Source organism: Oncorhynchus mykiss, chromosome 8, assembly GCF_057628025.1.
Source record: "Oncorhynchus mykiss isolate SJ-2025 chromosome 8, ASM5762802v1, whole genome shotgun sequence".
In the NCBI taxonomy this organism is placed as follows: domain Eukaryota; kingdom Metazoa; phylum Chordata; class Actinopteri; order Salmoniformes; family Salmonidae; genus Oncorhynchus; species Oncorhynchus mykiss.
The window spans coordinates 47583702-47604552 of NC_143029.1; the positions used below are offsets into that span (position 1 = coordinate 47583702).

Here is a 20851-nt window from a genome sequence, read left to right on the forward strand (position 1 = left end):
TAAATGTCGACAAAAATCATTGGATAAGTTTATGGAAACATAGCTCTTGCACTGATCAATCAAGTACAAGGGATAGGCCAAAAGCCACACACTTGGCCCACCAGGAAATTAGTTTTCTGCAGAATATAAATGGGCACTTCAGAATGTGATTACTAAGTTCAGTCTCACTCTCTTCCTTTTCTTGCCTATTTTTTGTTCCCTTCTTCATTACCCCTTTAATTGATCAAACTATTCCTCCCTTTCTCCATGTCTCCTCCATCACTCTCCCTCGTTCATAGTGGACTCCTGAGGGGAGGCGTCTTGTCACAGGAGCCTCCAGTGGGGAGTTCACCTTGTGGAACGGACTCACCTTCAACTTTGAGACCATCTTACAGGTGAACATTGAATCCTCCCTCCTATAACACTTTACAATTAACTTAACCTTTGGCTCCGCTGGCTGAATACACTTTCTTAAAAAAAAGTTTAAGGTTAGGCATGGGAGAAATGTCAGCTGTATATCCACTGTCTTCTAGAAATGTGTCTCCAGCCCTGTGTTTTTGGTCCTAGTGCTCTCTCTGACTACGTCTCTCTCTACTCCCCTCAGGCCCATGACAGCCCTGTGCGGGCCATGACCTGGTCTCACAACGACATGTGGATGCTGACGGCTGACCACGGCGGCTATGTCAAGTACTGGCAGTCCAACATGAACAACGTCAAGATGTTCCAGGCTCACAAGGAGGCGATTAGAGAGGCCAGGTCTATACACAATCTACCATTTTCTGTAGTTAACCCCAGCCTATTACTGTTGTTATTGCTGTTTCCCCTGAAAATGATTGATAAATGTACGTCTGTGCTGTCGCAACACTGCACTGATCTTTTCTTATTGCCATCATCATTGCCTGTGGCTCATGATGAGTTGTGTATCTTGATTTTTTCTATACATAACTACTATGTACAGAAAAGGTTGATTTTCACGGTGTTGTTAAATAAAGTGTTGATCTATATCTATATTCAAAAGGTATTGGCGCACGTTAAAAGACTACTGGTTTACATAGATGAGCCCAGGGGGACAGACTAATACCGAATAAAGTGGAGAGGTTGCACTTGACGTTGCTGCATAGGGAGTTTTGAATGTGGCGCACTTCCACAAGGGGACAGTATTATCCCTCTTATGGACACACATAGGGTCTCTCCATGCACACACTTTACCACAGTCCCATGGTTGGTTTGAAGTTTTTTGCGATGTAGGCAAATGCATATCTACAATTCCCACCTTTTGAATCCACCAATATTGCCACTCCCATGTTGTCTCCCATTTAATTTATCCCAGTAACAAAACCCACATCCACAAGTGACCCCATAGCTTCTTGAATAAAGACTTTATTTCTGTTGAACACGCAACCAAATTTCCTCTGGGGTTAGAGCAGTTGGCTATCACCCTTCACTTATAATTCCTATGCTACCCACACGGTTGCTTCGACCACCCACCTTCCCACCACTCCAATAACCCTGCTATATTCAAAGTAAAAAATGCACTATGCCGAAATCGCTCTTTCGTTGCTAAAATTCGAACAGTTCGCCTAATTGTCAGGTTGTGACAAAACAAGCAAGTATAGTGTAGAGAATCATTGTACCATCTAAACCGCTGTGAAATATTGTATTTTCAGCTGTTTGAAGCTTGTGTACAGAACCGAAAGTAAAAGATGCAAAAACGAAACTTAAGAACGGGAAGTATAGAAATAGTGCACATAGAACAAATCTACCGCTTCTTAGACTTGCTTTCAATGAGTGATTGATCTATGACACACTTTTCTATGTGCATTTGGTTGGGTCAGCCAAAAAGTTACATATTGCAGCTCTAATATCTACATTGAATGGGGCGGTGGAGTTAGAGGGATTTATTGAATAAAAGGTTGCCATTGTGTATATTTCTACCTTTGGTGGTGGTTGCCTTCATGGAGCTTTACGAAAATATTCAATAAAGATCATGAATAGGGTTTTATGCTGGGTTTATCTCTGACCTAAAACAACTTAAAGCTTCACCTTTTGAATGCATCATTTCTCAATGCCACAACTTATTTTCTTTGACTGTTAATGTTTGTGAGACACTTTTACTGTCTTGTTGTTAATGTTTTTAACGTGCATTGAATCTCCAGGACCAATTGAAAATAAAGTGTCTCAGGGCTGTGGCCGTAGCCCTGAGAAAATTGTAACAGGAGGATAAGGGCACTGCCATCATACAAGCATTGATGGCTATGCTCAAACTGAAGATTGCAATTAGGGAACTAGTCAAGAAGTTCCTCAGGTGTCTGTTATGTCAGGTGTAGGCTGTCTTTGCTGTTGGTATGAGTCAAGTTCGGGCCTATAGGCTGGGTGGTCAGGGGGGCTCTAGTATGTTAGTTCATCACCATGTTACAACTGTTGCTCCAACTACAGATGGAGCCATATTATCTGATTGACTAACAGGAATGCACTACCTCATGACGCTGTAAAAATAAATCAGTTTGTCTGTTTTCAGACCTAGGCCTAAGCAAATCTGGAAATAATATGGTGCCACTGCTTATCATTTCCATCATTTTGTAAAGTGTATAATTCTTGATCCACAAAACAGACCACCTGGGACATATCTCTACAGAAGTTCAGTTGGTCAAATACTACTGCTCTATAATCTCACACTAGACATCCGAGTTACATTTTCCCCTAGCTTCTACTTGTTTGTGTGCACAAATCTGATTAGTTAATGCGCATTATTCCACTGAAGGGAATAGGAATTGAGGTGGGTAGGACCGCAATGGGACTGACTAAGAGTTGTTGAAGATCATGAATCACTTGCAGATATTGTGCATGTTGATAAGAAGGGCATGTTTAGACTTCATTTTGAATTTCAACAGAACTTCGATTTTTAGCTGGCTTGCTTACTGTTGCTTTAGTGTAAGGCCAAGACAAATGCACTTATTGTAGGTATTGGTAATTTGTGGTGGAGTATAGATGGTAATGCTTGTGTAAACTGAGAAAGATTAATTGAACTTGGGTTTATGTCTAGTGTGAAGCTTGCTTTTGGGTTACAGTTTAGACCGGATTGTGTTTTTTAATTTTTATTGTTATACATATGTATGTGGACACCTGCTCATCGAACATCTCATTCCAAAATCCAGCATTAATATGGAGTTCCCCCTTTGCTGCTATAACAGCCTCCACTCTTCTGGGAAGGCTTTCCACGAGATGTTGGAACATTGCTGCGGGGACATACATCCATTCAGCCACAAGAGCATTAGTGAGGTTGGACACTGATGTTGGGCAATTAGGCCTGGCTCTGTCGGCATTCCAGTTCATCCCAAAGGTGTTCAATGGGGTTGAGGTCAGGGCTCTGTGCAGGCCAGTCAAGTTCTTCCACACCGATCTCAACAAACCATTTCTGTATGGACCTTGCTTTGTGCACGAGGGCATTGTCATGCTGAAGCGGGAAAGGGCCTTCCCCCAAGCTGTTGCCACAAAGTTGGAAGAACAGAATTGTCTAGAATGTCATTGTATGCTGTAGCTTTAAGATTTCCCTTCACTGGAACTAAGGGGCCTAACCTGAACCATGAAAAACAGCCCCAGACCATTATTCTTCCTCCACCAAACTTTACAGTTGTCACTATGCATTGGAGAAGGTAGCGTTCTCCTGGCATCTGCCAAACCCAGATTCGTTCGTCCGGACTGCCAGATGGTGAAGCATGATTATCACTCCAGAGAAGGCGTTTCCACTGCTCCAGAGTCCATTAGCGGCAAGCTTTACACCTCTCCAGCCGACGCTTGGCATTGCGCATGGTGCTCTTAGGCTTGTGTGCGGCTGCTCTTCCATGGAAACCCATTTCATTAAGTTTCCGTCGAGCAGTTCTTGTGCAGACGTTGGTTCCAGAGGCCGTTTGGAAGTCGGTAGTGAGTGTTGCAACCGAGGACAGAAGATTTTTACGCGCTTCAGCGCTTGGCTTTCCTGTTCTGTGAGCTTGTGTGGTCTACCACTTCGCGGCTGATCCGTTGTTGCTCCTAGACGTTTCCACTTCACAATAACAGCACTTACAGTTGACCGGGACAGCTCTAGTAGGGCAGAAATATGATGAACTGACTTGTTGGAAAGGTGGCATCTTATGACGGTGCCACGTTAAGTCACTGAGCTCTTCATTAAGGCCAATCTACTGCCAATGTTTGTCTGGAAATTGCATGGCTGTGTGCTCGATTTTATATACCGGTCAGCCACGGCAGTGGCTGAAATAGCCAAATCCACTCTTTTGAAGGGGTGTCCACATACGTTTGTGTATATATAGTGTATGTGTTTCATTTTGGATAGATACGTTCTAGTGTTATTGACTCAACGTGTTAGTTGTGGGGAAAGACTGTTGAATGAAATAGTATTTGTCTTGAGTTTCCATTACTGGTCCGGCCAAGTTTTGTGAATTTTGTTAAATGCCACTGCACAGCTTGATGGGAGAGGTTGCTGTTGTGCCCAGGAGATGCCCCCCTAAGTGGTTGTACGGTACTAAGTTGTACTAGGATTTGACCCTGTTGTAAACCCTGGGAGCCCAACTGTGTCTTCCTGCATTGTTGATTCTCTTCCTGCCTCACTCTGTCTTCAGTTTCTCACCTACGGATAATAAATTTGCCACTTGCTCTGATGACGGAACCGTACGCATCTGGGACTTTCTACGCTGTCACGAGGAGAGAATTCTCAGAGGTATGTTTTCTGTTGAATACACATACAGCTGTACCTAATTGATACACGTCACTGAACACTGACTCACCCTCCTCCGAAAAAGATACTCCTGCAGACACTTTTTGGTGACTGCACCGCAACATGTACCTTTACTGTAATCATAAGTCTGAACCATCCATGAACACAAACCTTGGTGATTGTATAGGTAGGCCTAGACCAACACCAACTAGGCACGTTGCATGAGCATTGAATTTTAATTTCATTACTTGTATTTTATATAATATAGCTATAAAGGCTAAAGCTAGTTAAATTTCCAAACATATATGTCGTACGTATTTTACGTGGTGAAGTTGGTTAGTAACAGTTATTCCAATAGTTATTGAATGAGTGAAATACTTTGGGCTCTGCAGTACAGAAGTATTGACACTTAGCATGCTATCATTAGCATATTATTTCATGTTTATTATTTTTGATACACCATACTTATGGCGTTAGATAAACCATAGCTAGGTTTTTGAAGCTGCAGTTACAGTTCACACCACTATCTGCAGTAAATAACAGCTGCTTCTTTTTATCTAGCTAGCTAGAAGTGAGTTTGCCATTAATCATTTTTAAGCAGCGTACTACTGACTTAATGTCTATATTACGTAAAAAGTTAGTTTGTTTTTATTTTGTTGTACAGTAGTGGTCATCTAGGGAAAAGCATAACTGATCATCTTTGGTCTCAATACTGCTTATGTTGGGCGCTCATCTTTTAATATCAGAATTACAAAATGATTCACTGTTTTAAAACGGAAGTTCATATTTTGCACCTTAATGTTAGATGGTTTCTTAATGTTTTCCTTAATATTTCTTTACGTTTAATGGTTCTTCCCCTGAAGTAGTCTATGGGCCAGGAGAAACTGTAATCCATGGTTCATTTATATATATATTTTTTTTAACAGCTACCACAAACTTGAGCTAACTTTTGCCACAGCCAGCTAAAAATCAATGGGAGTAATGGGGCAAGTTGCACCCGTTAAAAATTGAATTGCCAAATAGCTTAATCATTTGATATTACTTTAAGGTGATTTGAAAAATTTTCCCCCCGGGAACCGCATGTAACCACTCCCATTTAGATTTTTAGATAACGATGGCTGAAGTTTGTAGTTGCTGTTTACATTTTGTACTGGTCCATCAACTACTTTCATGAGCAACTATCTTACATTAAGTTGTACAATACTGAACTTCCCCTTTATTGTTCATCTTTCAACACCATTTCATGCACTAATACAGTGCATACGGAAAGTATTCAGGCTCTTTGACTTTTTCCATATTTTGTTACGCTGCAGCCTTATTCTAAAATGTATTCAATATTTTTTTCCAACAATCTCCACATAATACCCCATAATAACAAAGCGAAAATAGGTTTTTAGAAATGTTTGCAAATTTATATAAATAAAAACAGACCTTATTTACTTAAGTATTCAGACCCTTTGCTATAAGACTTGAAATTGAGCTCAGGTGCATTTTGTTTCCATTGATCATCCTTGGGATGTTTCTACAACTTCATTGGAGTCCACCTGTGGTAAATTAAATTGATTGGATGTATTTTGGAAAGGCACACACCTGTCTATATAAAGTCCCACAGTTGACAGTGCATGTCAGATCAAAAACCAAGCCATGAGGTCGAAGGAATTGTCCGTAGAGATTGTGTCGAGGCACAGGTCTGGGGAAGGATACCAAAAAATGTCTCCAGCATTGAAGGTCCCTAAGAACACAGTGGCCTTCATCATTCTTAAATGGAAGAAGTTTGGAACCACCAAGACTTCCAAGAGCTGGCTGCCCGGCCAAACTGCGCAATCTGGGGAGAATGCCCTTCCTTGGTCAGGGAGGTGACCAAGAACCCGATGGTCACTCCGACAGGGCTCTTGAGTTCCTCTGTGGAGATTGGGAGAAACTTCTAGAAGGACAAACTTCTAGAAGGACAACCATCTCTGCAGCACTCCAACAATCAGGCCTTTATGGTAGCGTAGCTAGACAGAATTCACTCCTCAGTAAAAGGCACATGACAGCCCGCTTGGAGTTTGCCGAACAAGATTCTCTGGTTTGATGAAACCAAGATTGAACTCTTTGGCATCAATGCCAAACGTCACTTCTGGAGGAGACCTGGCATTATCCCTAAGGTGAAGCATGGTGGTGGCAGTATCATGTTGTGGGGATGATTTTCAGCAGCAGGGACTGGGAGACTAGTCAGGATCTAGGGAAAGTGGAACAGAGCAAACTACAGAGAGATCATTAATGAAAACCTGCTCCAGAGCACCCAGGACCTCGGACTGGGGCAAAGGTTCACCTAACTATACAATGACCGTAAGCAGACAGCCAAGACAACGCAGGAGTGGCTTCCGGGACAAGTCTTAATGTCCTTGAGTGGCCCGGACTTGAACTCAATCGAATATCTCTGGAGAGATCTAAATATAGCTGTGCAGCGACGCTCCCTATCCAACCTGATCTGCAATGAAAAATGGAAGAAGCTTGTATAGTCATACTCCAGAAGAGTCGAGGCTGTAATCGCTGCCAAAAGGTGATTCAACAAAGTACTGAGTAAAAGTTCTGAATACTTATGTAAATGTGATATTTCAGTTTTTTATTTTGTATAAATTTGCAAACATTTCTTGAGACCTGTGTTTGCATTGTCATTATTGTGTGTATATTGATGAGCGGGAAAAAAAAACATTTAATGCATTTTAGAATAAGGCTGTATCATAACAAAATGTGGAAAATACTTTCCGAATGCACTGTAGGCTGAGCAGGATTTATTAGTGATGGTATACTATATCCACAGGAACTGGTTTCAGTGTCCCACCTCCTTGTAGTACATCATAAGAGTACATGGTTTGGTGTGTTTTCTGTCGTGTGTCAGGATCAGGATGGTTCAGCATGATTCACAGTCACATCAAGTCTTTGTTGCATAAACACCATAGTCAGGAAGAAACATTCCTCCTTGATAACATGCTTTGATTTCTTTTAATAATTGCTGGGAAGGGATAGCCTTGTTGCTGGTCTCTGTTCAGCTATTACATTCCACTCTGTGTAGTTTGTCTTTGGCACATGACACGGAGTACAAGGAGTGAGTGGAATGTTAGACAGATACTCAGACTAGCGAAGGGATTGGGGGTAATTCATTGTAGTGCATGTTTGCATCCTTGTGCGAATTGAATAAAATGCTTTCAGCCAAGTATGAATAAAGCAAACATCTTGTTTTAGTATTATGCTAATATGTTCGCAGTTGCAGTCTGACAATTTGTGTACGTTAACTATTCACAGGCCATGCAGAAAGTTTAGGCCTAATCTGCAATTGGCTTATTCACAGATTCTGTACCGTGTGTGCAAGTTTACTTGTCGTCCGACTTCGGTTAAGGCCCTTCTGCTTGCTTTATTTATTTTGTAACAAAATCGTTTTTACTGTGCTCATTGAAGAATAATGCATAAATTATCACTTAGCCTACTTGAAAACAGTTTGTCTTGCTTTTGTTTTTTTTTAGCCTTTCAATAAACTAAACTTTTCTGTGCTCATTGAAGAATAAATGCAGAGTTTTACTTTTACTTAACAAGTTTGCCGTTTCTTTTTCCTCTAGTAGACACCCTGAAATTTTGAATATAACCTAATGCATTACCGTTGGTTGACAACGGTTGTTTTGATTTGTGGGTATTGAGAAGCCTTGTGTACCATAACTAGAGATACACTCAAAGATTTGTGCAAATCTTGAGTGAATTGACTTTTAGTTTATATACACTAAGCAAAAAAAGAAATGTCCTCTCTCTGTCAACTGCGTTTATTTTCAGCAAACTTAACATGTGTAAATATGTGTATGAACATAACAAGATTCAACAACTGAGACATAAACTGAAATAGTTCCACAGACATGTGACTAACAGAAATGGAATAATGTGTCCCTGAACAAAGGGGTGGTCAAAATCAAAAGTAACAGTCAGTATCTGGTGTGGCCACCAGCTGCATTAAGTACTGCAGTGCATCTCCTCCTCATGGACTGCACCAGATTTGCCAGTTCTTGCTGTGAGATGTTACCCCATTCTTCCACCAAGGCACCTGCAAGTTCCCGGACATTTCTGGGGGGAATGGCCCTAGCCTTCACCCTCCGATCCAACAGGTCCCAGACGTGCGCAATGGGATTGAGATCCGGGCTCTTCGCTGGCCATGGCAGAACACTGACATTCCTGTCTTGCTGGAAATCGCGCACAGAACGAGCAGTATGGCTGGTGGCATTGTCATGCTGGAGGGTCATGTCAGGATGAGCCTGCAGGAAGGGTGCAACTTGAGGGAGGAGGATGTCTTCCCTGTAATGCACAGCGTTGAGATTGCCTGCAATGACAAGCTCAGTCCGATGATGCTGTGTCACACCGCCACAGACCATGACTGACTCGCCACCTCCAAATCGATCCTGCTCCAAAGTACAGCTCATTCCTCCGACGAAAAACTTGAATCCGACCATCACCCCTAGTGAGACAAAACCACAACTCGACAGTGAAGAGCACTTTTTGCCAGTCCTGTCTGGTCCAGCGAGGGTGGGTTTGTGCCCATAAGCGACGTTGTTGCCGGTGATGTCTGGTGAGGACCTGCCTTACAACAGGCCTACAAGCCCTCAGTACAGCCTCTCTCAGCCTATTGCGGACAGTCTGAGCACTGATGGAGGGATTGTGCGTTCCTGGTGTAACTTGGGCAGTTGTTGCCATCCTGTACCTGTCCCACAGGTGTGATGTTCAGATGTACCGAACATGTGCAGGTGTTGTTACACGTGGTCTGCCACTGCAAGGACGATCAGCTGTCCGTTCTGTCTCCCTGTAGCGCTGTCTTAGGCGTCTCACAGTACGGACTTTGCAATTTATTGCCCTGGCCACATCTGCAGTCCTCATGTCTCCTTGCAGCATGCCTAAGGCACGTTCACGCAGATGAGCAGGGACCCTGGGCATCTTTCTTTTGGTATTTTTTTTGTTTGTTTGTTTTTTGTTTTGAACTTTACCCTTTTTTTCTCCCCAATTTCGTGGTATCCAATTGTTGTAGTAGCTACTATCTTGTCTCATCGCTACAACTCCCGTATGGGCTCGGGAGAGACGAAGGTTGAAAGTCATGCGTCCTCCGATACACAACCCAACCAAGCCGCACTGCTTCTTAACACAGCGTGCATCCAACCCGGAAGCCAGCCGCACCAATGCGCCGGAGGAAACACCGTGCACCTGGCCACCTTGGTTAGCGCACACTGCGCCCGCCACAGGAGTCGCTGGTGCGCGATGAGACAAGGACACCCCTACCGACCAAGCCCTCCCGAACCCAGGGACTCTGATGGCACAGCTGGCGCTGCAGTACAGCGCCCTTAACCACTGCGCCACCCGGGAGGCCCACTTTTGGTATTGTTCAGTGTCAGTAGAAAGGCCTCTTTAGTGTCCTAAGTTTTTATAACTGTGACCTTAATTGCCTACCGTCTGTAAGCTGTTAGTGTCTTAACGACCGTTCCACAGGTGCATGTTCATGAATTGTTTATGGTTCATTGAACAAGCATTGGAAACGGTGTTTAAAACCCTTTACAATGAAGATCTGTGAAGTTATTTGGATTTTACGAATTATCTTCGAAAGACAGGGTCCTGAAAAAGGGACGTTTCTTTTTTTGTTGAGTTTATTTCACTACTCCCTTAGTTTTGTTTCCACTTAATAAATTGATTGGTGATGTAGCTATCAATTTACCAATTTGTCTTATGTTCTTATTCAAATAATGTGCTTTTACAGCGGAAATGCCTTGCTGCACTTCTAGGTAAAAATGAATTTTGTACTATTTTACTATATAGTCAAAAGGCAAAATTAGCAGCTTTTAACTAAGTTAATGTAGTAAGTACCTCCCTCCCCTCCCCCTGATATTGTCTGGTTTAATAAGGGAACCACAAGGCATTTGTGTTATGTGAGATGGAGTTGATTCAAACATTAACACCGGTATGAAGGACCCAGCAGACTGAGGACATTATTTTCAATGTACCTTGTATTTGTATAATTTTGAGTTAAGTTGAACATGTTTTTAAAAGCTATCAATCTAAGCTAGTTGGAATGTGTCAAGCCATGATTATCTAAGATGTGTCTTAGACTGTGAGGATGCTGAATCGCAGGGTATCCAATTTCTGGTGTGCAGATGATTTACACACACACACACACACATTCACACACAGTCAATCTGCACCCATTTAAAGCCAGACAAAGTGAATGTCTTCTCAATCCTTCACCATGTTTTGTTTTTACATGGAAGTACATTATCACAAGCATATATCTATCTACCTGTGCACATATTCTTGAAATGGAACCCCTGTGTGTGCTTTCATGTAAATATTTAGGCCGAAAGGGTTACGCGCAAGAATGCACTGCTCACAATCACTTGATGTGAACTGTCATAAATCCCAACATATTTGTTTGTAGGATGTTAAACTGCTTATAGCAATGTCAGGTAAAACAAAGGCAACGTTTATTTGGTGTCATGTAGTGCTTATGTAGACCTGAAGAAGGACTTACTTACTACTTGTAGAATCAAAAGGTAAAATTGAGTGCCTAACACCCAGAGGAATTGGCTTGGTTAATTTGTTCCAAATTTTTACAAGATCAACCAGTCATGTTATCACCAATGGTTTGTACACTCATGTATCTCCTATCACACAAATGTACACATTGTTAAACCTTGTTGGTGTCTCAATTACGTGTGTTCACCTCTTTTGCTCTCTCTTGGCATACACACACACACTTTGCAATCTTCCGGTATGTGTAATTACTTTGGATTTGGTCTGCCTCCAAATCTACTATTTTAATAATGTATGTGCATTGGTACAAGTATATTGCCCAAGTTGTATGTTTACTCACCCCACAGTGAGTGAGGGTGGAATTGAGTGACCCCCCTAAACACACCGTCTTTGTCACACACACCCGTGGACCGCACCACCTCTTACATTCACATACAAGTGAACGATAGTATATTTGTCCTGTCCTTTTGCCTCTGACACACACCTACAGATACTAAAGGTGTTCTTCCTCAACAGGTCATGGAGCTGACGTGAAGTGCGTGGACTGGCATCCCACTAAAGGCCTGGTGGTTTCTGGGAGCAAAGATAGCCAGCAGCCAATAAAATTCTGGGATCCCAAGACCGGACAGAGTTTGGCCACACTGTGAGTTTTACCCAAAGGCATCGGAAAGCGGCATGAAGCACCCCATCCCCAAAACCTAGAGCCGCCTGAGAAATGATCTAACAAAATGTGTTACTTCTCCGTAACAATTTGTGCTTTCTTGTTAAAATTGTTGTTTCTCAGTAGATGACTGTTGGTAAAAGGAGCTGTAAAATAGTTCAATCCTTTTTAAAATGCTTGAGGCAACTTGGAGGATAGAAAGAAACTCATACCCTTTTACACTACCGTGCCAAGCTGATATGTACTGTGCTGGCTCTGATATTCGTCCTTTCCACACGGTTCAGGCAGCAACCTGATGCACAACCAAGCCTGCACAGCTCGGCTCTGCTTAGTAGTGTGTAAAAAGTGTCAGTACCTTACTCTCTTCCCATCTTTCACCCTACCTCTCTGTCAGTCACGCCCATAAGAACACGGTGATGGAAGTGAAGTGGAACCTGAACGGTAACTGGCTGCTGACAGCGTCCCGCGACCACCTGTGTAAGCTCTTTGACATCCGCAACCTCAAGGAGGAGCTGCAGGTGTTCCGGGGCCACAAGAAAGAGGCCACAGGTATGCTTTGGCTTGACTGACTTGACTTGGCCTATTCCATTTAGCACCTAGTTCAGCAAATGGCCTCTGCTGTAGTTAGAGGATTGTTATGCCAAATGTTTCTTAGTTTATTTACCCTTCAAATCAAATTTTATTTGTCACATACACATGGTTAGCAGATGTTAATGCGAGTGTAGCGAAATGCTTGTGCTTCTAGTTCCGACAATGCGGTAATAATCAACAAGTAATCTAGCTAACAATTCCAAAACTACTACCTTACAAGTGTAAGGGGATAAAGAATATGTACATAAAGATATATGAATGAGTGATGGTACAGAGCGGCATAGGCAAGATACAGTAGATACCCTCTGTATGCATGTGTGTGTGTGGATGAATATCATGAGTGTTTCTATGGATTGTTTCTGCTGTGCTCTGTCAAGGGTGTGAATACGTCCTCTATCGTTTTTACTGGTGCAGGAGCAACTCCTTGAGTTGACAGACCACTTTATTTTTGTGGTGATCCTGAGTTTGAGACATTAAACTTATGTTAGTGAAATATGTGTGTTAACCCTTTGTCTCCTGTCTCCAGCTGTAGCGTGGCACCCTGTCCACGAAGGCCTGTTCGCCAGCGGAGGCTCGGATGGATCCCTCCTCTTCTGGAACGTAGGGTAAGAGTGACAGCTCCAGCCTCAAATCAACACACAGGATCTCATTTCCTCTACCAATCACTTGCCAGAGGTTTGATTCCTTTGCCAGACTGTCATTTCAACGAACAACGTTTATAAAAAAAAAAAAAATCAGATTGCAAGCATTAATCGTGTGTAAGAGGCAATGCTCATAAATGTAGTCTGGATACCTCTGGAAGTGATAATTCCTACACAACCTATAGTCATGACATTAGACTTGTTACAAAGGACTGGGTTCATTACCAATTATGACTGTTTCATGTCACATCCTGCTCTTATCATTTATTCCTACTGTGCTTTCTGTCAGTGTGGAGAAGGAGGTGGGCGGAATGGAGATGGCCCATGAGGGCATGATCTGGAGCCTGGCGTGGCACCCGCTCGGGCACATCCTCTGCTCGGGATCCAACGACCACACCAGGTAAGCTTACAAGTTGCATACAGTGCATTCTGAAAGTATTCAGTCCTGTTGACGTTTTCCACGTTTTGTTACATTAGAGCCTTATTATAAAATTGATTAAATACAACATTTTCCTCAATCTACACTCAATACCCCATGATGACAAAGCAAAAACAGTTTTTTATACATTTCTGCAAATGTATTAAAAATAGTAAATAGATACCTTATTTACATAAGTATTCAGTCCCTTGAAATTTGAGCTCATGTGCATCCTGTTTCTATTAATCATCCATGAGATATTTGATTGGACATGATTTGCAAAGGCACACACCTGTCTATATACAGTCCCACAGTTGACAGTGCATGTCTGAACAAAAACCAAGCCATGTGGTCGAAGGAATTGTCCATAGAGCTCCGAGACAGGATTGTGTCGAGGCACAGATCTGGGGAAGGGTACCAAAAAATGTCTGCAGCATTAAAGGTCCCCAAGAACACAATGGCCAGACCCCGGACTTGAACCCGATCGAACATCTCTGGAGAGACCTGAAAATATCTGTGCAGCGATGCTCCCCATCAAACTTGACACAGTTTGAGAGGATCTGTAGAGAAGAATGGGAGATTCTCCCCAAATACAGGTGTGCCAAGCTTGTAGTGTCATACCCAAGAAGATTCAAGCATGTATTCGTTGCCAAAGGTGCTTCAACAAATTATTGAGTAAAGGGTCTGAATACTTACGTTAAAGTGATATTTCAGCTTTTTATTTTTAATACATTTGATACAATTTCTAAACGTATTTTTGCTTTGTCATTTTGGAGTATTGTGTGTAGATTTAGGGGGGGAAACAATGTAATACATTTTTGAGTAAGGCTGTAACATAATAAAGTATGGAAAACTCAAGGGGTCTGAATACTTTCCGAATGCACTGTTTACACAAGACATAGAGAATCACAACAATGGTTGTACACGAACTCTCCACCCATACCAGAGTTTATATGGAACAAAAATATCAACGCAACAAATGGTGTGACCACCATTTGCCTCATGAGGCGTGACACATCGCCTTGGCGTACAGTTGATCAGGCTGTTGATTTTTGGAATGTTGTCCAACTCCACTTCAATGGCTATGCGAAGTTGCTGGATATTGGCGAGAACTGGAACACACTGTGGTACATGTCGATCCAGAGCATCCAAAACATTCTCAATGGGTGACATGTCTGAGTCTGGAAGCCATGGAATAACTAGGAAATGTTCAGCTTCCAGGAATTGTGTACAGATCTTTGCATCATGGGGCCGTACATTATCGTGCTGAAAAATTAGGTGATGCCGGCAAATGAATGGCATTACAATGGCCTCAGGATCTTGTCACGTTATTTTTGTGCATTCAAATTGCCATTGATAAAATGCAATTTTGTTCGTTGTCTGTAGCATATGTCTGCCCATACCGTAACCCCACCGCCACCACAACGTTGACATCAGAAAACCGCTCACCCACATGACGCCATACACTTGGTCTGCGGTTGTGATTCATTCTGGTTGGACATACTGCGAAATTCTCAAAACAACGTTGGAGGTGGCTTATAGTCGAGAAATGAACATTAGATTATCTGGCAACAGCTCCGGTGGACATTCCTACAGTCAGCAGGCCAATTGCACGCTCCCTCAAAACTTGAGACATCTGTGGCATTGTGTTGTGACAAAACTGCACATTTTAGTGGCCTTTTATTGTCCCCAGCACAAGGTGCCCCTGTGTAATGAGCATGCTGTTTAATCAGCTTCTTGATATGCCACACCTGTAAGGTGGATGGATTATCCTTGTTAAGGAGAAATGCTCACTAACAGGAATGTAAACATTTGTGCACAACATGTTAGAGAAATAAACTTTTTGTGAATATGGAACATTTCCCTGGATTTTTTATTTCAGCTAATGAAACATAGGACTAACACTTATGTTGCGTTTTATATTTTTGTTCCGTGTAGACAGGGAAGCAAGACTAAATGGAATGGTTCATAAGGTTGAAAGATGAGGGTTTAACAATTCACTGATCTAGATCGGAATCCGGTTCAAAGGTTTAAGATACGAGCACGTTGGTCCGTGGGACTCTTAACTGATCCAAATGTGGCATGTATCGGTCAGAAAACCAATTAACTTTACCAACCACCGGTTCACTAATGTTTTTTACTCGCGTTACTTCCCTTTTCCCTTCCAAAAATGATTGTCTTTTCTGACTGAACTGGGGCGCCCTCTCCCATGTGTAACTGTCTATGACAGTAATGGATCTACAAGTCATCTCACATGCCGAGCCACCCCAATAGCTGTCATTATCCGTTGTAACATTTCTACGCATGGTGCACAGCTTCCAGCGAGAGGTAGGCCTTAATTTAGAATGGAAAACTCATGTTTAAATGCAACAAATGTTAGTGCATCGAATCTCAACTGATCATTTTGAACTAAAACGTATCGTTCCTGTATCATATCGGAGCCTACATTGCTCTTGAATTATCTTGTCTTGCACACCCCTATTGATAGACCTTTCTCCCATATTTCCATTGTCCCATGGTTTGCTAATGGCTCTGTTGGTAGGTTTTGGGTTTGATTTCCACATTGGCCGCATACTGAATGTGTCGCGAGGTGCGGCAGATAGCGTGGGGCCATTAACCTAAAGGCCTCTAGTTCGAAATCACGAGCCGACCAGGTGAAAAGTTGTCTATGCCCTTGTGCAAGGCACTTAATCCTAATTGCTCCAGGGTCGCCGTTGATAATGGCAGACCCTGCTCGGACCCCACTCTCCAAGGGTGTCTCAGGGTAGTTGGGATATGCAAAAAAAACACATTTCCAATTCACACATGAGTATATAATATACACCTGTGAAATAGGACAAATTATTGTTATTTTGGATGTCTGTTCTGGTGTGCTTTGAAGTATTTCCTGCATGATTTATATCCCTTTCAGTAAATTCTGGACGAGGAATCGGCCAGGGGACAAGATGAGGGACAGATACAATCTGAATTTGTTACCTGGGATGTCAGAGGATGGAGTGGAATACGGTATGATGTGTAGGAATATTTTGTGTGAGGTGTTAAGTATGTGTGAGGTGTAAGTAAGTGTGTGTGTGTGTGTGTGTGTGTGTGTTTGAATTTGTCTGTGTATAGAGCCCCACAGTGGAGGTGTTATAATACCCAGAAAACCTAGCAGTCAAACAGGGAAATGCTTCCAATCTTTTTTCCACAATTAATTTTGCCTGTAGGGGATTTTAGAATCACTTAAAATAAGGAATGTGTTTAGTGTAGGCTTGCCCTGGCATAATGTTTTGATAACCATGTAAATCTCTATAGGACAAGGTGACTTTTATCAATATGTTCGGCTCTATTTACTCTGTTTCCAAAATGCTAATTACCATCAAAGTAGACATGCAAGACTACAAATCCCTGCAAGCTCCTACACGTCATCTCTAGCAGACATATTTGCTAACAGTTGTGTCAATTTAAAACTTGCATAAGACAGTTCACAGAATTGTCAATTTAATTAAATTTCCCCAGTTTATTTATTACAATTTCGCTAACATCAGATAGTTAATCCAGACATTCTTACCTTTGTCTCGATTCGGCAGTCAAATGCCAGATCATCATGGCACTTGTAGTTCTTTGATGGCCACATTAGCAGCTAATTAGCGTTTGTTTTTTGGGGGTAAATACAGGCGAATATATTGATAAAAGTCACCTTGTCCAAGAGAGATTTACACGGTTATGAAAACGTCACGCCAGGGTAAACCTACAGGAAACACAGCTCTTGTTTTAAGTGTTTCTAAAATCCCCTATCGAAAAATGTATGGTAGAAAAATTATTGGAACAATTTCCTTGTTTGACCGCTAGGTTTTATGGGTATTATGACTCAAACTGTGGTACTCGATTACTGGGCTGCACAACTGTGTTCACTAGGCAATGGACAGCAGATTATCCTTGTGCAGGGAGGATTATCTAAGCCATAAATGTTATACTTTATGATCTAAAATAGATTCACGACTTCGGGTCCAAGGCGTGGAAGAAAGAAACAGACAATCCAATGATTCTCAATTCCATTTGTGTTTGGGAGAGTTAATGAGGTGAAAAGAACCAATATCGCCAGGCAACCCTATTTGGAATAACCCCACTTTACCTCTAGTGTTTAATGACAACACCCTTAAGTCCTGGCACCAAAGTGGCATCATGACTTTTGAACATACTATGATGGATCTCTACTGTCATTCAATCAATTACAAGAAAGAAAGAGTTGGCTTATCCAAGGCCGATTTCTTTATGTACAATCACTTCAACAGAATCTGGATGAACTGATGTTTTGGGGCTGTTGCTGGGCAACACGGACTTTCAACTCCCTCCAAAGATTTTCTATGGGGTTGAGATCTGGAGACTGGCTAGGCCACTCCAGGACCTTGAAATGCTTCTTACGAAGCCACTCTTTCGTTGCCCGGGCGGTGTTTTTGGGATCATTGTTATGCTGAAAGACCCAGCCACTTTTCATCTTCAATGCCCTTGCTGATGGAAGGAGGTTTTCACTCAAAATCTCACGATACATGGCCCCATTCATTCTTTCCTTTACACGGATCAGTCGTCCTGGTCCCTTTGCAGAAAAACAGCCCCAAAGCATGATGTTTCCACCCCCATGTTTCACAGTAGGTATGGTGTTCTTTGGATGCAACTTAGCATTCTTTGTCCTCCAAACACGACGAGTTGAGTTTTTACCAAAACGTTCTATTTTGGTTTCATCTGACCATATGACATTCTCCCAATCTTCTTCTGGATCATCCAAATGCTCTCTAGCAAACTTCAGACGGGCCTGGACATGACACATCTGGCACTGCAGGATTTGAGTCCCTGGCGGCGTAGTGTGTTACTGATGGTAGGCTTTGCTACTTTGGTCCCAGCTCTCTGCAGGTCATTCACTAGGCCCCCCTGTGTGGTTCTGGGATTTTTGCTCACCGTTCTTGTGATCATTTTGACCCCACGGGGTGAGATCTTGCGTGGAGCCCCAGATCGAGGGAGATTATCAGTGGTCTTGTATGTCTTCCATTTCCTAATATTTGCTCCCACAGATGATTTCTTCAAACCAAGCTGCTTACCTATTGCAAATTCGGTCTTCCCAGCCTGGTGCAGGTCTACAATTTTGTTTCTGGTGTCCTTTGACAGCTCTTTGGTCTTGGCCATAGTGGAGTTTGGAGTGTGACTGTTTGAGGTTGTGGACAGGTGTTTTTTATACTGATAACAAGTTCAAACAGGTGCCATTAATACAGGTAACGAGTGGAGGACAGAGGAGCCTCTTAACCTCTAGCGACGAGCAATCTCGTATCCGGGAGCGTAATCATAGCCTCAAGCTCATTACCATAACGCAACATTAACTATTCATGAAAATCGCAAATGAAATGAAATAAATATATTGGCTCACAAGCTTAGCCTTTTGTTAACAACACTGTCATCTCAGATTTTCAAAATATGCTTTTCAACCATAGCTACACAAGCATTTGTGTAAGAGTATTGATAGCTAGCATAGCATTAAGCCTAGCATTCAGCAGGCAACATTTTCACAAAAACAAGAAAAGCATTCAAATAAAATCATTTACCTTTGAAGAACTTCGGATGTTTTCAATGAGGAGACTCTCAGTTAGATAGCAAATGTTCAGTTTTTCCAAAAATATTATTTGTGTAGGAGAAATCGCTCCGTTTTGTTTGGCTAAGAAAAAAAAACGAAAATTCAGTCATTACAACGGCAAACTTTTTTCCAAATTACCTCCATAATATCGACAGAAACATAGCAAATGTTGTTTAGAATCAGTCCTCAAGGTGTTTTTCACATATCTATTCGATGATAAGTCATTCGTGGCAGTTGAGTTTCTCCTCTGAAGCAAATGGAAAAATACACGCAGGTGGAGATTACGCAATAATTGCAACGGAGGACACCAAGCGAGCACCTGGTAAATGTAGTCTCTTATGGTCAATCTTCCAATGATATGCCTACAAATACGTCACAATGCTGCAGACATATTGGGGAAACGACAGAAAGTGTAAGCTCATTCCTTGCGCATTCACAGCCATATAAGGAGACATTGGAACACAGCGCCTTCAAAATCTGGGGCATTTCCTGTTTGAAATTTCATCTTGGATTCGCCTGTAGCATCAGTTCTGTGGCACTCACAGATAATATCTTTGCAGATTTGGAAACGTCAGAGTGTTTTCTTTCCAAAGCTGTCAATTATATGCATAGTCGAGCATCTTTTCGTGACAAAATATCTTGTTTAAAACGGGAACGTTTTTTTATCCAAAAATTAAAAGAGCGCCCCCTATATCGAAGAAGTTAAAGAAGTTACAGGTCTCTGAGAGCCAGAAATCTTGCTTGTTTGTAGGTCACCAAATACTTATTTTCCACCATAATTTGCAAATAAATTCATTAAAAATCCTACAATGTGATTTTCTGGATTTTTTTTCTCAATTTGTCTGTCATAATTGAAGTGTACCTATGATGAAAATTACAGGCCTCATCTTTTTAAGTGGGAGAACTTTCACAATTGGTGGCTGACTAAATACTTTTTTGCCCCACTGTATGTGAAAATGCTCATACCTGCTCGTAATGCATTAACTACTGCAATTTAAGATCATTCATAGGACATTTCATGCACTCCTGCCAGAATGCATGTAATGCACCCAGAAATGTCACATCTCTGTTGGAGATGCAAAAAGGAACTCTATTGCATGGTCATTTTGGGATAATGTACAGTATGTGCTATCATTTCATTGTGTCTCGAAAGTTCTGTAAGCTAGGTTTTATTGCTGCAAAGAAATGTATAGCTATCAATTGGAAAGCCTTGTATTCACCCTCAATAACAAACTGAAGAACTGAACTATCTAGTTAAAAACAGAAATATTTGGCAGAATTTGGAAAACACACGTTGATCACCTTAAAGAATGTTTTCTATAGTAGGTGTTTGAAGTACTGTAGAAAAAAAGTTTTTTAACTGCAGCCAGACACGTGTCCGGTCAAGGTTACATGATGTCACCATTTGACTTGTGGTTCTGGGTCTGTTTGTTTTCCAGATGACATGGAGCCAAACAGCTTAGCTGCCATTCCTGGCATGGGGATCCCCGATCAGCTCAAAGCTGCCATGGAACAAGAGGCAAGCGGTGAGGACACACACGTACACACATTAACACTTCTCAAACAAATCTTTGTCTCATCAAAGAGATGGTTTGGGGGGGGGGGTTTAAGGTTTACTTTTGCAGTTGAATTAGCTCTAATAAGGTTGCAGCAATGGGCTGTGATTTCCACAGTCTATACAGTTCCAGCAAGGTTGGAGTGGTAGATTGGTGGA

The 20851-nt window shown here is 42.0% G+C and overlaps 1 protein-coding gene across 15 annotated transcripts in view; it reads left to right on the plus strand.

The window, feature by feature from the left end:
* wdr33 (WD repeat domain 33) overlaps window positions 1-20851 on the plus strand; it is a 40347-nt gene that overhangs the window by 10013 nt on the left and 9483 nt on the right. For all 15 annotated transcript variants that reach the window (XM_021612648.3, XM_021612653.3, XM_021612652.3 and 12 more), the window contains exons 5-13: window positions 279-374; window positions 584-735; window positions 4596-4693; window positions 11741-11867; window positions 12280-12434; window positions 13003-13081; window positions 13407-13517; window positions 16447-16541; window positions 20577-20663. In XM_021612648.3, the coding sequence (XP_021468323.1) occupies window positions 279-374; window positions 584-735; window positions 4596-4693; window positions 11741-11867; window positions 12280-12434; window positions 13003-13081; window positions 13407-13517; window positions 16447-16541; window positions 20577-20663 (1000 nt within the window). The remainder of the gene's footprint in view (window positions 1-278; window positions 375-583; window positions 736-4595; window positions 4694-11740; window positions 11868-12279; window positions 12435-13002; window positions 13082-13406; window positions 13518-16446; window positions 16542-20576; window positions 20664-20851) is intronic.